Source organism: Scatophagus argus, chromosome 15, assembly GCF_020382885.2.
Source record: "Scatophagus argus isolate fScaArg1 chromosome 15, fScaArg1.pri, whole genome shotgun sequence".
Lineage (NCBI taxonomy): Eukaryota > Metazoa > Chordata > Actinopteri > Scatophagidae > Scatophagus > Scatophagus argus.
The window spans coordinates 11618182-11637777 of NC_058507.1; the positions used below are offsets into that span (position 1 = coordinate 11618182).

Genomic DNA, 19596 nt, shown 5'->3' on the forward strand with positions numbered 1-19596 from the left:
TGATGACACTTTAAGTAACTTTTTCTTTCTGCTTCGTTTCTCTCTGCTTCTAATATCTGACTGGTTTTGCATTTTTCATTCTGCTGACATGTACCTGATGGATGACTTCAGTCATGCCTCGAGCAGTAAGCAATTTTCTAAATGCTGCAATTTCAAGCATGACATTCTCCATGTTTTGTACTCTGATATTTAAATTCACAAACACTTGTTTTTACTCCAGCTATGAGAGGCGCTGTCAGTTGGTCAGTCCAGCACACTGTCATCACACCAAAATACCTCAATGTCCAAATAGCTGCAAAACTACTGACATTTCCATAATCCTCAGGTATGTTTAGTGCTAATGCAGATGTTATTCCAGCATGTTAACCTAAGATGATGAACAGTATGTACTAAAAAGAAGTATGTTAGTATTTCCATTGTTAGCATACAGAATGAGCAAACTAGCTCAAAGCCCCATTATACCTGAGAACAGCCTCACAGATAAGCTTGAATGTCTGTAGACTCTTGTTTAATTCTCGAGGTTATTCACTGTCCTGCCTTCATTTACTCTCGCTCAGCTCTGTCTTTATCTTATCCCTCTGCCTCTCCCCCTGTCTGTCTCTAAATCACTACCTCCTTTACTTCTTGGCATGAAATTAAATCCTGCATGCCACTTGATTATGATTAGGTCTGGACTTCCATTAGTGAAGCCAGCAGCAGGCTGAAATCAGGTTGTTTAATAAGTGTGACTCATTGGTCTTGGGAAAAATGGCTTGCCTGAAGGCACAATCTGCAGCAGCTGAACTGGCACTACGGCAGCGCACCACCTGGTCGTGTGCATTTACGTTATGAAATTAAAAACAGTTGGCAAAGCTGCTGTTTGCTCTCTGCATCCAGCAAGTAGACAGACGTTCCAGCAGTGTGGTATCAGCCCTGGCTTTCTGTCTCTGAAAAGCAGGAACTGTTGTCATAATGTTGTGACAGGCTGTTTCCTGCAGCCTCCTGTTTCTTTGATCTGCTGGTTTTCAGCAAACAGTGGTTGTGGTTTTTCAAAAACCCCACATTGTGGCCCAGCTTAACCTGGCAGCTGAACTTTCCATCTAGTCAATTTAGCTTTATTGTTTGGCTTTCTCTGCACTGCTGAGTGAAAAGAAAATAGACACCAAGCACTCTGCTTGTCAATGTGCAGGAGGACTCAAACAACTGGTAAGACAGCTGTTATCATGATATTTCCTCAGAGGGAATTTCCTTGACGTCATTCTCTCTTATTCCCTGAGTGTGTATTTATAGTCACATCCTCACATGTATGTTTTATTTATTATATGGAAGTGCAAGTCTATAAATAAGAAAGGCAGACAGCTCAGATCAGCACTGATATTTTATACATGAGGTTGCTGTACATTGCAACAGAATGAGTCAGAATCAGAGATTTCTCGTTGTTTTTTATTTGCTCAGGGATAATCTTGTCTTTTCTATCCTCAGTTTATTGATCTTCATAGTTGATGAGGGTGCAGAAGGGGTGAAATGGGTCAGAGTGTGTGGGCACGCTCCAGCGGTCATTATTGATGGCTGTGAGTACAGTAAAGTGACTCAGGAATAAAGTGGAGAGGCCTGGTGTGGTTATTTAAAAGCGGGAAAATGAACTACAGAGAGAGTTCTCTATTTGCCCTTCACTGAGTCCCTTTGGCTAAAGTGATGGACAAGCACTTAAGCAGGCAGGTGGTCCTGCCAGAATGACATCGCCTTGCAGAGGAAGGTAACAGGGAGCAGTGTGTCACAATGCATTAGAGTGAGCAGATAGATAGGCTCAGAGATGTGTCTCAGATTTTTGACCCAGCCACATATTGGCCAGATAATGAAACAGGGACAGAAAAAAGACAGCGAGAGAGAAGCTCAGACACAGATGAAAGTAATTTAAGCAGCCAGCTGACAGGTGTGAATAGTGCACTGGAGGGAGAGGAGGTTGGTGGGGTGTAATGATTTGCTTCTGTGGCGATGTGTTCGAGGGTGTATGTGGTGATGGATTTGTTGCCGAGTGAAGATTGACATCTCACTGATTTGAACTCTATGGACAGAGATCATGTGACCCAGAGAGCGCTGTCACGTCAGTGTCACGCCAGCAACGCACACGCTTCTGTATGAAAACAAACACAAATCTTCAGCTCCACTGACCTTTTCTGGTTTCCGTGCCGCCTGTGAATGTGTTATTGGGCGTTAACTCGCCCCAGAGGTTTGGAACAGGGCAGCAGGGTGACAGACGGAGGATGTTAGCGCGGAGCCGGGGAATCACAGCCGTGACAGCCAGTCATTGTACCTCAACGACTGATGGTATCATGCTGTCATTGTGTCAGTGTTTGTAGCAGACCCACAACAGATGCTTAAAACGATAAGAGGAGCTTTATCTCGGCTTATTCACTCTGTGACGTGTGACTATGAACAAGGACTGCTTCAGAGAAAGTGTCTCAGGTGGGCAGAAAGTTATTAAGATATAGTTTTATCTGTGGAAGAGGCTCTATCAGTGTGTGTTCAGAAGAAGGAGTTAGAGTGGCATTGTGTGTTATGAAAGAAGAACCCGTTTCCTTTGAGTCGAATTGTGTCTTTAAGTGAATGTATGAGCATAAAAACTAAAGCAGACATATTTCTCATTGTATTTCACTGCTGGGAGTGTAATGTATTAGACTGTGCACCTGCAGTTTTCATCTGACTCCATTTCTCCAGATGGGGTATTTTCATTATGGAGTCTCTCAGGGTGAGCCAGAGTGGTGTCAAGGTGACGTAGTGTTTCTGTGTGTGTATTCAAAGCACTAGTGATAGTGAATGAAGCAAAATTAAACAGGGTCCTAGAGGACACATGTGTGTGTGTGTGTGTGTGTGTCGGTCTGTGTGTGTGTACATGCCCATAGCTGATGTCTTTCTGTGTGTATACTATTTGGTGGATTAAGCCATTCTGAATCCATTCAGATTTCCATTTTCTGCTACCAGTGTCAAGTGTCCCATCTGCTAATGCACCAATTTACCATCCTGCCTCATCGAGGGTCTCCCAGACTAAAACAGTTCATAACAAGTACACTAATGGAATTTGTCCACTAAAAAACAAATCTGTGAAATTGCTTTTCCGCTGTGTTCTGCCATTTAAATTAAGTTGACTTCACTGGACCTCATGGGATACTGAATACTTGTTGAGATTCATAAAAAAGTGTGATGGCGTTGTAATCACACAGACTCAAATGTCATATTTATTCATATAAAAGCAGCCTAATTTGTCGCAGTAATACACTAAGTATGGTGAAGTATCTGCTTGTTTACTTTTACATTTTAGCTTTAATGTTCTAATATTAAGTAATCAATGTCTAGTGTCCCACTTGTGTCATGTTGCAGTGATTTTTTTAAGGTATAAAAATACCACACACTGTAGGGATCTTTCTATCCACAAGCAAATATTTGGGGAGAGGCAGTTTTCATATGTAGACTCAGAGGCTCATGACACTGCTTTCCCTTCACCACATTGTCTGAATTCAGACTCATCTCACACTCCTCAGTGTATTTGAACCACTGTTGTACTTGTTTGTTTGAGAATGTTACTTACAAAAGTCAAAAGCTTCTTCAGATTTCCATAATGTTGCCAGGCAGCTCAGATTCACAGAAGGAAGACAGACTGCAGATCTGCCTAATCACCAGATGCCTGAGCTCTAATGCATAATGTATCAGACTGTTATTGCAAGTCTGCAGGGAAAACACAGCAGTGATTTACATTAATATTTCATCAACCACTGTGACATCAAAGTCTTAATGGAGGAGACCCCGTGTGTGTGTGTGTGTGTGTGTGTGTGTGTGTGTGTGTGTGTGTGTGTGTATGTTAATGAAGTGGACCCTGGTGACCGGTGCTTGGCCTCTATCGGGGTGTCAGGTGGAGAAGTGACAATAATGTGTTAAGTTAGTTTAAACCCAAAGAACTGAGAGAGATTAACAAAAGCTTGATTTGATTTAACGGTTTTAGTTGAAAAGCAGGCAGCTCTTTGAATTATACAACTTATAAAAGCATAAAAGTGAACTTAAGGCTTGAAAGGAGTTTCCTGTTTTTATGTTATCCCTGGCTTTGCATTTTCATGTCTATTCTATCTATTTTTTGTTTTTTTCTTTTATGTCTGCACCAATGAAAAGGTATTAAAAACAGTTGATAGTCAACAATAATCTAGAGCCCATAAAATTTAGGGATGCATTTTTGATGGTAATAATTCGATAGCTTCCAGTATTTCTTTTAACAACCACGGCATTTTCAATAAAAAACCAAAACAAGCTTTTTACATTTTTTTATTGTTTTTTTTTTTGTGTGTGTGTGTGTGTGTGTGTATGTGTTGTTTGTTTTTTTTCTTTTGCAATTATTCCTATGGTCATTTAAGGGCCTGAAAAAAGATATATATAAAAATCTGTTAAACCTGCAAATAAAATTGTGAATAAGAATCTGAATAGAATCTTTCTAATCTTCATGCTATGCTAAACTAACTGTCTTCCGGCTGTAGCTTTATATTGAACTCCTGACAAGAATGCGAAAGTGTATTTCCCAAAATGGTGAACTATTGCTTTAAATGGAATATGTTTTATTAGCATCCTGTTGTGTTTAAAATGTCATCCTCTGTGACATAACAGTGGGCAGCGCTAACTGATTTATATTTGATATTACATCGCTGCGATGTTTTCCACAGCTCTAACATGAGCTCACTGTGTTTCCTCAGATGACAGTGCATCAGCAGCCAGCAGTATGGAGGTGACTGACCGCATCGCCTCCCTGGAGCAGAGGGTCCAGATGCAGGAGGACGAGATTCAGCTACTAAAGTCTGCTCTGGCCGACGTGGTGCGTCGGCTCAACGTGTCTGAGGAGCAGCAGGCCATGGGGTCACGCAGAGGACCCACCAAAGGTAGTAAAGATATAAAGAAGCATGTGTTTTCATGGGTTTATTCAGATACTTCTTCTGGGGTGTTGAGCAACAGGGTCTGTAGGTTTTTGGAGGTGTGCTTTTCCCCTTCTCCACTTTGTGCTCTCTCTTTCCCGATGATGTTTCCTTCAAATCCCACTTACTTCCTTTTTCTGACTTGTTGACTCTTTTCTGTGATGTGTTGTTAAACGTGTTGTGCGTCATGTGTATAGACGCTGCTTTGATGAGAAAGTCTCCCTCAGCAGACAGCAATGTTGGGAAGCCAGGTAGGCTGACTGTGAAGTCTGTCTGCACTGACCAGGCCTGGTGTTGTGTGTACAAAAAACACATTTCAGTCACTGCCTGCTGGTCCTGAGTTCTATGCAGTGTAGTATTTCACAAGGAAACACACAGCTACTTCCTGTACTGCACTGCCTGAAGTCAATTCACTGTGATCTGAGTCTGAATATGAAAATATATTTGTTGTTAAGCTAGGGACATGTATCTCTCCAGTATATACACTTAACGCGCCCCTTTTAACTGTTCAAGACAAGGCACACATTTTGTGGTTATGTTTATATATAACAACCCTTCTGTTAAAATTTACTTTGAAAACTCATCTCACCTAAAAAAGAATAAATAATTGTTGTCAATTGTTGTGTTTTATTATTTTACTATTTATAAAATTTCCCACATATATTGATATGATCTTACATGGATATCACAACACAAACACTTGGCAACGTAAGCAATTACACCTCAGCCCCAAATACTGCAGTAAAGGGACGTTTGGACATTTTAAGAAATATATTTGATAGCTTTCTTGTCAGTTAGACGAGAAGATGGACACCACTCTAACACCTGCAAGCTAAATATGAAGTTACAGCCATCAAGCAATTAGCTTAGCCTACAGTAAAGGCTGAAAACAGCCTAACTCTGTTCAGTGTTAACCCTGTCTCATCTCTAAAGGCCACTAATTAACTTGTTATATCTCGTTTTTGTACCAAAACCAAAGAGCAAAGTGCCAGGCTAGCTGTTTCCACTGTTTTCAGTCTTTGTGATAAGCTAAGCTAACCAGATGCTGGCTGCAGCTTTATATCAAACAGACAGATATGAGATTGGTATTGATCTAAAATAAGAAAGTGAATAAGTATATTTCCCGAGATGTTTCCTTTAAATCAGTTGTTCAGTTTAGCTTCCGAAATCCAGAATTTAATTCAGCTACAACACAGGTCTCCACTCAAATGAAAAGCACAATTCTTGATTTATTTAACATTTAGTGTTGCTCTGTCCATTTGATATCACACAACTCAATTCAGCATGTTTTCATCTGTTCTTTGAAGTCACTGTGAGAAATGTAGGAAGCAGATCTAACAAAAGAAAACGGCACATCTTAGATTGATTGATGGCTCTCTATTTTGTTTTTATTGAGTAGAAATACTGCATGGATTTTCAACTGAGGTGTGTTTGCTACAATCTGCATCTCAAATAGCATATTTACTCAAGAGGCTTATAAAGTCTGCATGTGAAATTAGCTGCTCTTCATTCCTTTTTATGTCCTCAAATGTGCATTTGAATGATGAAACAGAAACAGATTGTGATTCTGAATTGCTGCCAGTTTCAGTCTCTGGAGTGACTGTGGATGGATGAAGTTTCAGTTTGATTTGGGAGCTAGAGGATGACTCAGACTCGGAGCTGCTTTCCCTTATTGTTCTCCACTTTTAGCTGTGGGGAGCCGTCAGCCTGCTTCTCTGTGCTGAAGTACCATGATCTGCTTCGCAAAGCTTAACCCTGACACACAGTCCTGGACACACACACACACACAAACACATTCATCTTCTTTAACATGCTAACAAAATTACAACCTCAGTTTACCCCTGCTGTGTAATTACTACATGAAAGATAACAGAGCAACATGTGTGTGTGTGTGTGTGTGTGTGTGTGCCTGACTGTGCCTGTCTGCTGGATGAACAGGATCTATTAAATATTTATCACTGCAGATAAAGCTGCACCTTGGATTTGTTATTATAGACTGGCCTGACTGGTGTGTGTGTGTCTGTGTGTGTGTGAGCATGTGTGTGTGCTTGTGTATGTGCATATATATAGTACAATAGCATACAATAGCAGAGATATATACGTATAGATAGATCGATAGATAGATATGGAAGCAGTGTGAGCTCTGCAAAACATCAGAGTGATGTCAATAAACCTGTCACCCCAGTGCATGCTGGGAGCCTTCCTCCAACATCTAACCTGCTGGAAGCGAGTTTTCTTTTCCTAGTATGGTGACAGCCATGACCTGCCCTACTCTGCCTCTGATTGGCTTGCCCTGATATTTTTGCCCTAAACCTAACCAATCATCAAACAACAAAGACAACAAGTACTTAGCCAATCAGAAACACGGTAGGACAGATGAATCCCTCACGATCCTAGGGAAAAAATGGCCTCCTGGGGTACAACATTATGTTTAAAAATAATTTTGTAGATTTTCATTGTTTCACTAATTGTCAAGATAATGTTATACACAGTGAAAATGCAATTGTTCTGTCCAGCATTCTGCAACCTCTCACTCTCACATGTTACTTTAATGACACCACAGTTCACTGTGAAATATTTTACATCCAGCTTTTGTCTGAACATGCCCTCTCTTTTTGTCCTCTTAATTCCAGCCAGGCCAATGATTGCCACTTTGCCGCTAAGGCCCACAATGAACAACGGGACCGTCCTACCAAAGAAAGGCAGCGGGACTCTGCCCTCCCCATCTGGATCTGGATCCAGGAAGGACGCCAGCATGCCAGCCAGCAAGAGGTATCTGTTGCATTGCTTTCGCTTCTAAGGAGGGTATTCACATTTGTAGTGAACTTTTGACGTGTGGCAAGGGAGATATACATTAATGTGTGTGTGTCTCTAATTGGTGTGTTTTCTGTCAAGTTCAGTAGATTTGTTAGTGTTTCTAATATTTCCCTTCTTTACACTCTTGTAACCACATTCAATCCATGATAGGCCACGTTGTGAGGCCTTGCATGAATCACGTCTCTCTTTCCAGACATTTCATTTGTCTTGAGACATTTTATTAATGGGTCAGCTAATTCCAGCCATAAATCGTGACATTTCTAGCTGTTTTTTTATCAGCCAAGCAACTGACATTAAACATGGCTGATAAACGGAGAAACAGTATCATCACTGTCTCTGCTTCTCAGTTGTGTGTGTGTGTGTGTGTGTGTGTACACACAAGCAAGTGGAACACAGGTTATCAATCTTGGCTGTCAGGGAAACAATAGCGTTTTCCCATCTCTGGATGACATTACCATAATCAGATGAGGCTCAGCAGAGACCAGCTCCAGCCCGAACAGCTGTGAACTCCCCCGTGGTGTTGTTTTTTTGAATTTCCATACTGAGAGTTGATGCTTTTAATGCTTGCTGACTGGTACCTTTAAGTTTGCTGGAGAGGACAGTTAAAAAATGTTTTTTTCAGATTGGACTGTAACCCCCAAATACCACGTAAGACAGGAAATGTGATTTGGTCATGTGTGTTTCCTTGTTGGAGTTGTTGCTTGTGTTTTTTTAAATGGTTCAGAGTTTGATCGACTCTTTCTACCCCATGATTTCTTTAAACTTTTACTCGAGCCAGGAGTTTAGAAAGACTGAAACCATGAACCCAAATTCCTCCTAATCCAAGCCCCGCAGACACGAGGGTCCCTGAGTATCTGCTCAATTATGTAGGTTTTCTTTAAATTTTTAACATTTCCAACCAGTTCCAAAGACTTTTCCATAATGCCAAGAGCAAATTTTAGTTGGCTATTGTATTTATTTATTGACCTATAAGTTGAAAAATTTAAATTGAATGGAAAAAAAAATACTTCACAAAAATAATACTGTTTTGATGTGTAATTCCTTTCATGTTATAAAAACCTTGAAATTCTTAAAAAGAAATACAAATGACATGACCTCAGTGTCTGTTTGGATATAATTGAATTTCATAAATGAGTTTTCTTGCTGCTGTGCTAAATGGAGGATTTGGATCTTCTTTTATTCTGAAATGTAAACGTTTTCAGGACTTTGCCTTGTCTGTAAAAAATCCACGTCTCCTTCAGAGAAAATTAAAATAAATATATTTTAATTTGATTCGCTGAGGTTCAATTTGAGTCATCAGTAGTTTCCTCTGTTTATCTTTGTATTGTCTGTTTTCCCTTCTGTCATGTTCTCGCTCTCCTGTATTGTCTCTCACTGATATCTTTTCTTTTCCAACTATGATGTCATATCCTGTTTATGTCCCATCCACCCACAATGTGATGTCCTGCCAATCTGTCCAGTTTGTCCCCTCTGTCTCGCTGTACCAGAATTCCCTACCTGCCCCTCAGGTGAGAGGAAGTTACAGTATACTGGTCACTATATAACATCATGGCCCCATCACAGCTCTGATGCATACTAACCATGTAATTAAATCAGTTACATGATCATTGTGACATTTCCTCCCACCATTTCTCCCATTGCTTATACTCACTCTTTTGAGTTTGTGTTGTTTACTGTCTGTGTCTGGGATTAGCCTAAACTGCAGATTGGTCACAATCCCATCAGTGTTGGCATACACACAACAGCCTTCCCCAATGCCCTGTAGCCCAATTACTATGATTCCTCATGGGAAAACAACAGTTTCTCTCTCTCTCTCTCTCTCTCTCTCTCTCTCTCTCTCTCTCTCTTTCCCTCTTCTTTTTATTCTATTCTGCTCTTTACTGAACAAACACACAGGCTCTCCAGAAGGGATCACAGCCACCGGCCAGTTTTAGGATTTGAATAGACTTTTCTCCCATAGGGTGGATTAGGTGACTGGGCCTACTGGCCATTGGATTGCTGATGGAGCCTTTTCATTGTTGTGAATAGGCAGGCTGTCTGCACTACTAAAATGCAGATTTGCAGCAGTTTGTACTGGTGCTGTAGTTATGACCACCAGAATGTTGTAAAGAGAGAGTATAAATATGAGGCAACAACAAGTATCCGCATTTTTTATTTCTCATTTGGCTTGGTGCAAATTCTCTGATATAAAGAGTCACATTGTATAAAAAATGTGAGGCAGATCTGAGTTGAATCATAAAATAAATATATTTTGCCTGTACATGCTTTCAGAAGCCATTTCCTGGATGAAAACTTTAGCAAGGGGCATTTTTAGAAAAGCAGCATAAGGTAGTTTTATGACCTATTTCTTCTCCTCCTCCCTCTTCTCACCACAGCACTGTGAGGAGAGCCAACTCAAACGAACATGTGGGAACCCTCACGCGGAAAGATTCGGGCGACTCCAAGGGCAACCGAACTCGTGCCGGATCCACCGGCAGCAACTCCAGTGGCAAACGAAGTGACAGGTAGCATCAAGTTAAAATCGGCTTTCCCCATTTAGTGTTCTCACGCATTCATCCTCACAGTCAATGATGCTTTCTGTTCACACATGATAGGAACTTGTTTATAGCACACTGATACTCCTTATGAAACACTTTCAAATTGGTGGTTTACTTGGAGGTGGGATGCTGAATGACAGCTGTCTGTTTACTCATTTACTTTGCAGCAAACAGAGGGATCCAGTGTTCAATACAGGTAAGCACTAGAGGCTCTTTTATGGCTCTGTAACCTGACAGCTATATTCTTTTTATGCAATGATACGACCCACCGAGAGCCATTACACACCAGTCGCTCAGTGGCTCACTCGTTCCATTAAAGGTCAACGCGTTCTTGAAGAAATCGGTCAAAACATGATTGTCTGAGCAAAGAGCTGACCGCTGAGGGCTTCTCTACATGACGTTCTGTTGTTAACATCAGAGACAAACATTCATCCTTTCCATGATCCATTCATCCACATGTAGCCAATCCACTTCATCCATGACTGCATGTTCTCATCCACACTTTTGTTCATCTTTTCTTTTTAATAACCTCTTTCCGAGTTGTTCAATTTGAGTTTTAGTTGTAAAAAAAGTTAAGGTTTGGGTCTTATACACATCTGCAGCCATTCTAACCGTGGATGTGGAGTCTAGCAAAAAAGTACAGTATTCTGCGGCAAGGCTGCAACAAAGCTAGTCAAACAAATGTGTGAAATTATTCATATAAAATTCAAATGCACTAGAAAACTTTAGGAAGCTTTATGCACATGGTGAGTGCAAAGTCAGGATCACCCACAGTTATTATGGCTGTAACAGTAAGAATGAGACCCAGGTGGAAAAATACTAGAAGTTATGACATCTGTCTTTATTTTAACAGATCGTTCTGAAAGCTTGCTCAATTGGCATTATTTAATTTTTCTGGCAGATTTTAAAATATTTTCAGTAGTTTAAGGGATATTCATACACTAGGACACATACAGAAGAGAGAATTAAGAGCTAAAAAAGCTCATGATAAATTTTGAGTTAATGGTGTTTCCAGAACGCTGCACAAGACAAGACTACCATCCCAAGGGTTATTCTGTAAACAAAAATCAGGAAACACACAAGACAATGGGGCTGAATATAAAACAAAATGAGTATTGATCAGAGCTTCCATCTCCAGCATGCTATTGATTTTTGTCTAAAATGAAGTGCCATTTTTCATTTGACTCTGCTTTTCTTCAGTTTAGTTTGCACCATAAATGTATGTATATATATATATATATATATATATATATATATATATATATACATACGTTTATATATGAATTTATATATATTTTCTAGTATTTTTATTTTTTTAATTGAGGGTCTATTTGCTATAGCAAATATGTTCCACATACAGTATATAACAGACAAATCCATTTCCCTTCCAAACAAAAATCAGATTGTGATTTACAGACGTTAATGCAGTGAGAATACAGTAATAAATCACATATCATCAGGCGGTAAACTGTCAAGGTCTAGCCAGTTAAGTCTTTGAATATCTGACAATTAGGAGAAAATGAGCCACAAGCTTAATTATCTCCACCGTACACCACTTATTGTACATTTGAATTATATAATAATAAATAAACTCCTGCAAAGCAGAACAGTCAAGGCTGTGTAATGGACATAAATTGCCACTGGTTGACAATTAGTCAATACAAATGGTAATTACAACAGTAAATTTTGCCAGTGTAATGCTTACATGAAGTGATTACATACAAAGTTGTTCATCTGATACAACAAAATGTGATGCAAGTCAGTGCAAGTACACTTGTTTTTCTTTACCTTTTATACCTTATAAAGAATAGTTAGAAACAACAGCTGAAAAAAATGAAGAAAATGTCCTAATGTCTTTATAAAAGACAGATTAAAAAACTCATCACAAAGGTGCAGAGGCTGGGTCGCCATCACGCAGGAAATGAGCACTGGGTTATTTAGAACACTATGGACCAAAGCTGCTGTTCATTAATGACAGGAAACAGGAAGTGCACTCATATTAGGGCAGACCAGGAAGTGAGGAGGAAGCCATGCCACCCCTCACCTGGTGCTTGTGTCTCTCTCTGTGACCTTTACAAGGGATGCGACGTGTGACCCACTGCAAAGGTAGGCCCCCCCCCACACCACCACCACCACCACCACCACCACCCCCCTACCCTTAAAGCCTCTGGCCTACACAGCTCTCTGGACACTGCACATGACTTGTTTGATCCCTGTATGTTAAGAATGACAGAAAGATTATTATTTTGAAATTTTTAATTCAAATCCTGTTTGGATTTTTCTTCCTAAATATTCTGCTGAAAGTTCCTTTTGTTGCAGTGATTAGGGATCTGTCCAGACAGGGGCAGGAGTGGGTTGGCAAAGTGTGTGTGTGTGTGTGTGTGTGTGTGTGTGTGTGAAAGTTACCATACCTTTAATGTTTTTAGACTAACACACACACATATCCCACCTAACCTCCACTGAGAGCTGCATCAGAGTGTGATTGCAGTGTTTGCAGTTCACTCATGTGTGCCGTAACACTTGTTGTTTGACTGCCGATGAAGCTGCTGCTTCACCCAAATGAGTGTGTTTGCTCACAGCCGCTCTTTCACTCTTAAGGCATATAGTCTCTGTCACCATAGTAACAACACAAAGCTTGTGACACTCGCTTCCTCGCAAGTCCCTCTGAGTTTTCCTGCGAACACTGAAATCCTCTTTTTCGAAGATTCCTCGCTGCAGTTGAGAGCAAGTAGATTCTGCCACTGCTCTTATTGTCTTCCTGCCCTCAAAATGAATATTTGCATTACATTGTGCTGTTTGTAGCTTTTTCACATGGCCTGAAGTGTCGTGTGTTTGTGTGTAGCCCCCCTCAGCATAGTATTCACAAAGATGCCAAGTATTTTCAATAGACTGGAATGAAAGCTCATTTCCTCTGATACTTTGCTGTTTACCAAAGCATTTAGACCAACATGTTTCTCAGCATGTTCAACTGGTTAAATGAGGAAGTGTCTGCTTGTGCCACAGGTTGCATATAGTGCACTGTGAGCATTTAAATCAAAGAGTGATTTTCTCCCCTAAACCTCTCAGTTTACTTCATTTGAATAATTATTAGAAGCCTGAAAAGGTAAAAATACGAATTTATTACTTCAAACTTTATTTAGACCAGCGAGGCAGCATCTCACTCATAAGAGATGGGAAAAAAATTACTCCATGCCTCATACTTCAAAATAAGATCCCAGTGTTTGATGATAAGACTCGACGTGCTGGTGGTTTTATCATATCCCTAGTTTCCTTTTGATAGATTGTGTCTTGCCACTTTCATGATACTTTCTACTTTGATGCAATAGAGCGGCCATTACATCTGTCTAACTTATTCTACCGACCTCCTCCACCCTCTACATTTCTTACTCCATCGCCCCTGCTCGTCCCTGTTTGGCCTCCTCCACCCAACCGGCCCTCACAACCTCCACCACCCCTCTCCATCATCGACTCCTCTGCTCTTGTCCTCCCCATCCACATTATAGTCACAGTACAGATTTACCTCAGCCGCTCTGCCAAACGGACGGGGATCGGCGGCAGCCCCGTGGCACAGGCTGTAACGCCCTGTTCAGCCACCAACCCCCAGCAAACCTCAAACAGCAAGACCAGCACAGCCAGAAAGGGCGGCGCTACCAGAAAGAACCCAACTTTTAACCTCCAGTTAAGAAAGTCAGGCAGTTTGTCGTCCTACTCTTCCCTTGATACGCCCAGTTATCGCAGTCCCATCAAATCTCCCAGCCAGTACTTCCAGATTTGTTACTAGCTAAATCTGGAAATACTGACAACCTCTCTCAGTCAAAGTGTTTATTTACCGTAAATTGTCAAGCTGTAATATACCTAAGCCAGTCAGTACACAGCCAAAGTCGTGGTTTTATATCAAATCTGCACCATTCAAAACACTATACGGCTACATGTCCTCTCATACCAACAAAACTGCAGTTTTTAAGCATCACCTAATGAAAAGAAATAATTAAACAAGTCTCACCCATAAATCCACTTTATTTTGTGGGTGTATGGGTGGGATTGGCAAAATGGTAGTTTTTTTCTTCGAATGAGATTTTAAAAATTGTGGTGCAATGAAATCATTTTCATTTAACATCATTTTGTTTGCTTTGGTTCCTTTAATGTTTTTCTGCATGATTTCAGTTTTAGCATGTTTTAAATTGATGAGGATTTCTCATTATCCCCTTTCCAAGCTTGGATCTCTTTTTTTTTTTTTTAATTCATAACATTTCCATTGCTGTGCTTGTGTCTGCATTTTATGTTGGTTAACCTCTGCTGTGAGCTGAATATTTATGAGTTTTGAAAGTGTTTGCAGTTCATTTTGCGCTCTTTGTTCTCATAAGAATGTTTCTGAAATGGCTAATAAAGTCAGTTAAAAAGCTGATTTGTTTGTGTTTGTCTATAACTGAGTCCTTTTTGTAGCAAAATGAAACATCACACCACTCCATTATCCTCTAATTTTGTCCCATGTTCATCATTGTCAGCCTTGTCATTCACAGCATAACAACACATTGTATTGTGCTTCAGTGTCTGTGCTTTTTGCTTTGAAACAATGTGACACCCAAAAAACAAACCAAAACAAATATTGTCCCATCGGTCACGTATGTTTCTCTGCATGTATTTTTTTCTCACTGATCTTCTCTGTTGCTTTTTCTAGAGGAAGGTTATGTGAAAATGTATTTGAAGGGTCGTCCCATCACCATGTTCATGCCCAAAGAGCAGGTGGACAGCTACTGCCTGGAGGCCAGAGCCGACCTGCCCAGCAGCAAACTCAAACTGGACTGGGTGTATCCTTCCACTGCTGAAATAAAAAGTTCTCCTTGTGAAGCTTTGAATAGTAATCTTCTAAGGAGAACAAATCCAGATTGTCTTTTGAGGTAGCTGAAGAGAAAAAGCCGACAATTGTGTTGCCTCCTCCACCTGCCTTTCACAGCAGATCTGCTCAGGTGTTCATTTTCACCATTCAGGGCTGCCGCGGTCGGAGTCGGGCTCATCGCTCTGCAGCCTGCAGTCAGTAATAACCTGCACACAGCTGGCAGGCTGAGTCTCAACCAGTCAGCAGCTCCTCTTGTGCAATTTTATTTTTATTTTGTTCCATTTTGTGCTTTCACTCCTTCTTTCGTTTGTTGATCGAAGAATGAATGTAGTGTGTTGTTCGGCCTAGCAGAAAGCCCAAGGCGAAAAAGCCATAAAGACAAAGAAAAGATTAAATCAGAGGAGAGATGCACACGTGCAGACACAAACACACACACACAAACACAAACACAAACGTGAGCCGCATATTTTGTATGTTGAATCCAGCAGGAACTGCTAACAGATAGAGTTTTAAGAAGTCACACATACACGCAAAGTACATAGATGATTTATTGTTGCATAGCACAGTCTAAATGCATTTTTGTGAGTTTTGACCTTGCGCTATTGAATACAACAAAATGTGAATATTTGTCTCTAAATAATACGCATGCCAGTTAAAGTGTAAAAAAATCAAAAACGTTACGTTGCTGTCTTCAAGGTTCTTGTCCAATAGTCCAAAACCCAAAGATATTCAAGTTCACTATCAGATAAGACAGGAAAGCTCAAGTGAGAAGCAGGAACCATGTAATGTTTGGCAAATGTGCTTGCTTTTGTTTAATTCCTTGACCTTTCTGGATGTCCAGTTATGGTTACCGCGGTCGAGACTGTCGCTCCAACCTTTACTTGTTGCCCACTGGAGAAACTGTGTATTTCATCGCCTCGGTGGTCGTCCTGTTCAATGTGGATGAGCAGCTGCAGAGACATTACACTGGACACACAGATGACATCAAATGGTGAGGCACACACACACACTAACCCACCCACACTACATGTCCTCACGGACTTCATTTCTGCGCAGGCATTAAGTATGCCTGTGGGACATGTGTGGTGCAGGGTAACCTTAAAAAGATGCAGCCATGTTATTACACCCTGGGGTTAATAAAAGTTCAGATTATTAATGAACGCTTTGAATTACACATCAAAGGATGGATTGCAAACAGATTCTTACCCCTTTGAAGGCAAAGCAGTTGCTGCACTGTCATACCCAAAGAGGATGAGTTTATCTTAAACTGTTTAATTTCCCCCTCACATTAGCACAGAGGGCGCCGTGTGGTAGCTACAGTGAATATCACATTCACAGCTTTAAAAACCTCCCTCGCCAAATGCGGCCTTTCATATCCTGTGAGCACGTTGCTCATCTTTATTCACACAAACCTTTTGATGTTGAAAGGCTTTTAACTGGTTTCGTGTCTGTTTTCACGTCTTCCTCTTCATCAGCCTGGCCGTCCACCCCGATAAAATCACCATAGCAACCGGGCAGGTGGCGGGCACCTCCTCAGATGGGAAAGTAAGTGAGAGAGACTGGTATTTTATCACTTTAGTTTTCAGTGACTGATTTATTATTGCAGAGCGACTGGGTCAGTGTTTATGTTTACCCAACTGAGAAGCTGAAACGCATTCACTCTGCATTCACTGCACATGGCATCATACTGATGATGTACCTCTGCTGGTGTTGTGCCCATAGTCAGGGCCCTCTTGAAATTGCCAGTCATCAATATCATCACCACCTTCTTCTTCTGCTTCTTCTTCTTTATCCCTTTTTTCTCTTCTCCTTCTTCTTTTTCTCCTTATTGTTGTTGTTCTTCTTTCCTCTTTCTCTTTTAGTACTAAATTTGGTTGTCCAATCAATTCAGTCCAATCATCAGCTGATGGAACCTCCTCTATTCCTCATTTATCTTCCTCCTCTTCCTCCTCAAAATGCCCAGTCGTGGCTCACTGCTGTGCAGCAGTTATGACTGTATGTGTTTTTTCCTGGCAGCAGCTGGCTCCTCATGTCCGTGTGTGGGACTCTGTCAGCCTCAACACTCTCCATGTTCTGGGCACAGGCTTCTTTGACCGAGCCTTGGTCTGCCTGGCCTTCTCCAAGTCGGTAAGGACACACTGCAGACACACCTGACAGAGGGTTGTACATAGATAGATAGATATACTTTATTGATTCCAGGCTGGGAAATTACAGCCAATTCTGACATGTTTTTGTACGTGTTTTTTTGTTTTGTTCAGTACATAAACATTAGTTTGCATCTTTATCTGTTTGTTAGAATGGAGGAAACACACTGTGTGCCATAGATGACTCCAATGACCACGTCCTCTCCGTCTGGGACTGGCAGAGAGAGGACAGACTGGCTGAGGTCAAGGTGTGTTAAATAAACAAACTAAGACATATCATCCTGGCAGTATACTTCTATTGTCTACAGCTCACCATTTCTTGTTTTTTGTGTGTTGCTTCAGTGCTCCAACGAGTCTGTGTTTGCCGCAGACTTCCACCCGACAGACTGCAACATCATAGTGACCTGCGGCAAGTCCCATCTCTATTTCTGGAACCTGGAGAAGGGCGTGCTCGTCAAGAAGCAAGGACTGTTTGAGGTAAGATACCAGGCTGTTTCCCACATGTTAGATAGATACAATGAAACAATAAAGTTTAATCTAGAGGCTCAGATTTGATCACGGCAGCCTGTGTTGGAGGATAATCCTTCCAAAATCGAGACAATCGGTGCACATCTAACAACAATGAAGCAATACGTGTTTGTTCTTGTGTTTCTTGCAGAAACAAGAGAAGCCCAAATTTGTGTTGTGTGTGACCTTTGCGGAAAATGGAGACGCCATCACAGGAGACTCAAGTGGGAACATCCTGGTGTGGGGCAAAGGCATGTTAATCCATTCATTCCTTTTACATTTATTTATTCACAGGGGTCCAATGAGAGCAATTCACTCTCATTCACATGGATGCCATGTACACAGGAAAATAAAAGCAAAAATCTGACATTTAGATAAACAGCAAAACTGCACTCTCTCATTGTTTATTGATCACCCCATCTGTCCGCTAATCTGCCTTCTCCAAGCAGCCGACCTTTATGTCCGAACAACTGAACCTTCTCATTCATCTCATCCCATCTCTGTCACGCAGGCACTAATCGCATCAGCTACGTCATCCAAGGAGCTCACGAAGGCAGCATCTTTGCTCTGTGCATGCTGAGGAACGGCACGCTGGTGTCTGGAGGAAAAGACCGCAGGCTCGTCTCCTGGGACAGCAGCTACCAGCAGATACAGACGGTAGAGGTGAGAAAAGGTTCAACAGAAATGAGAAAGGCTCCTTTCTTGCAAAAATTAGAAAATATATAGATTTAAGAATGTATATAGATCACACACTATTTCAAGGATGAAATGCAGAAGTCATACTCTAAAAAATTATTCCAGCACAAGAATGCAGAGGTTTCTAATGCAGAGCTCTGCAGCATCTATCTATCTTCTTTAATAAAATGTTGAACTGCATATCCAGATGCTTCTTTTTAAGAAGGTTACTAGACAGATATTTCACTCCTGCCTGAAGCGGTGGACTATGCATTCTAAATACTGCACCATATCATAAATATTACAGAGGAGGAGGTGGGTTTGAGCTCTCAGTGAGATTCGTGGAAACTTGGAGTGGTGAAAATTATGGATCGCTCGTGGCTTATTTGTTCTGAAGAGACCACATTATGCAGTAAAATATTAGTTGATGTTTATTCTGGCACACGTTGAATGTCAGGTGAACAGATGATTTGCATGATTATTTCATTGTCTCCGAAGGTGCCTGAGTTGTTCGGTCCCATCAGGACCATAGCAGAGGGCAGAGGGGAGACTGTGCTCATCGGGACCACTAAGAACTTTGTTCTGCAAGGCAGTCTGGATGGTGAATTCATTCCTATTACACAGGTAGAAGCATAAAAAGAATCATTTGTACTATGATCTAGAGCTGCCTCTTACGACAAACTTCTTAACTTATATTGTTATTATCAGTGAATCTGCCAGTTATTTCTGCGATTAATTAATGAATTGTTTGGGCTCAACAATTTTGTCAGAAAATAATGAAAAGGGTCTGTCACAGCCTATAGAATTTGTGAGTAGCTGGAACCAAAGTATCGAATCTGTTATCAAAATAGATGCAGATTGATTAGTCATGAATTGTTCCAGGTCTACTATGATGTTGTCCAAGCATACTGAACAAAATGAAGCTTATATTGGAAAGGCTGTGATGTTGTGGCAGAAGAAGAGAATTTCTGCTCTCCTTTCCAGGGTCACACTGATGAGCTTTGGGGTCTGGCCGTCCACCCCTGGAAGCCTCAGTTCCTCACCTGTGGCTACGACAGGCAGGTCTGTCTGTGGGACTCGAGTTCCCATCAGCTCATCTGGGCCAAGAGTATGGAGGTAAGTTCAGCCAACACTGCCCCCTGGGGTCAGTC

General features: G+C 41.1%; 1 protein-coding gene across 5 annotated transcripts in view; it reads left to right on the plus strand.

The window, feature by feature from the left end:
- eml1 (EMAP like 1) overlaps positions 1-19596 on the plus strand; it is a 48792-nt gene that overhangs the window by 23450 nt on the left and 5746 nt on the right. For 3 of the 5 annotated variants that reach the window (XM_046411885.1, XM_046411883.1, XM_046411881.1), the window contains exons 2-16: positions 4713-4895; positions 7562-7700; positions 10121-10249; positions 10450-10478; positions 12362-12388; positions 14961-15090; positions 15961-16110; positions 16595-16664; positions 17136-17246; positions 17416-17511; positions 17606-17740; positions 17922-18021; positions 18282-18433; positions 18944-19069; positions 19430-19561. In XM_046411885.1, coding sequence (XP_046267841.1) covers positions 4713-4895; positions 7562-7700; positions 10121-10249; positions 10450-10478; positions 12362-12388; positions 14961-15090; positions 15961-16110; positions 16595-16664; positions 17136-17246; positions 17416-17511; positions 17606-17740; positions 17922-18021; positions 18282-18433; positions 18944-19069; positions 19430-19561 — 1709 coding nt within the window. The remainder of the gene's footprint in view (positions 1-4712; positions 4896-7561; positions 7701-10120; positions 10250-10449; positions 10479-12361; positions 12389-14960; positions 15091-15960; positions 16111-16594; positions 16665-17135; positions 17247-17415; positions 17512-17605; positions 17741-17921; positions 18022-18281; positions 18434-18943; positions 19070-19429; positions 19562-19596) is intronic. The other 2 variants (XM_046411882.1, XM_046411884.1) reach the window with 2 other exon arrangements.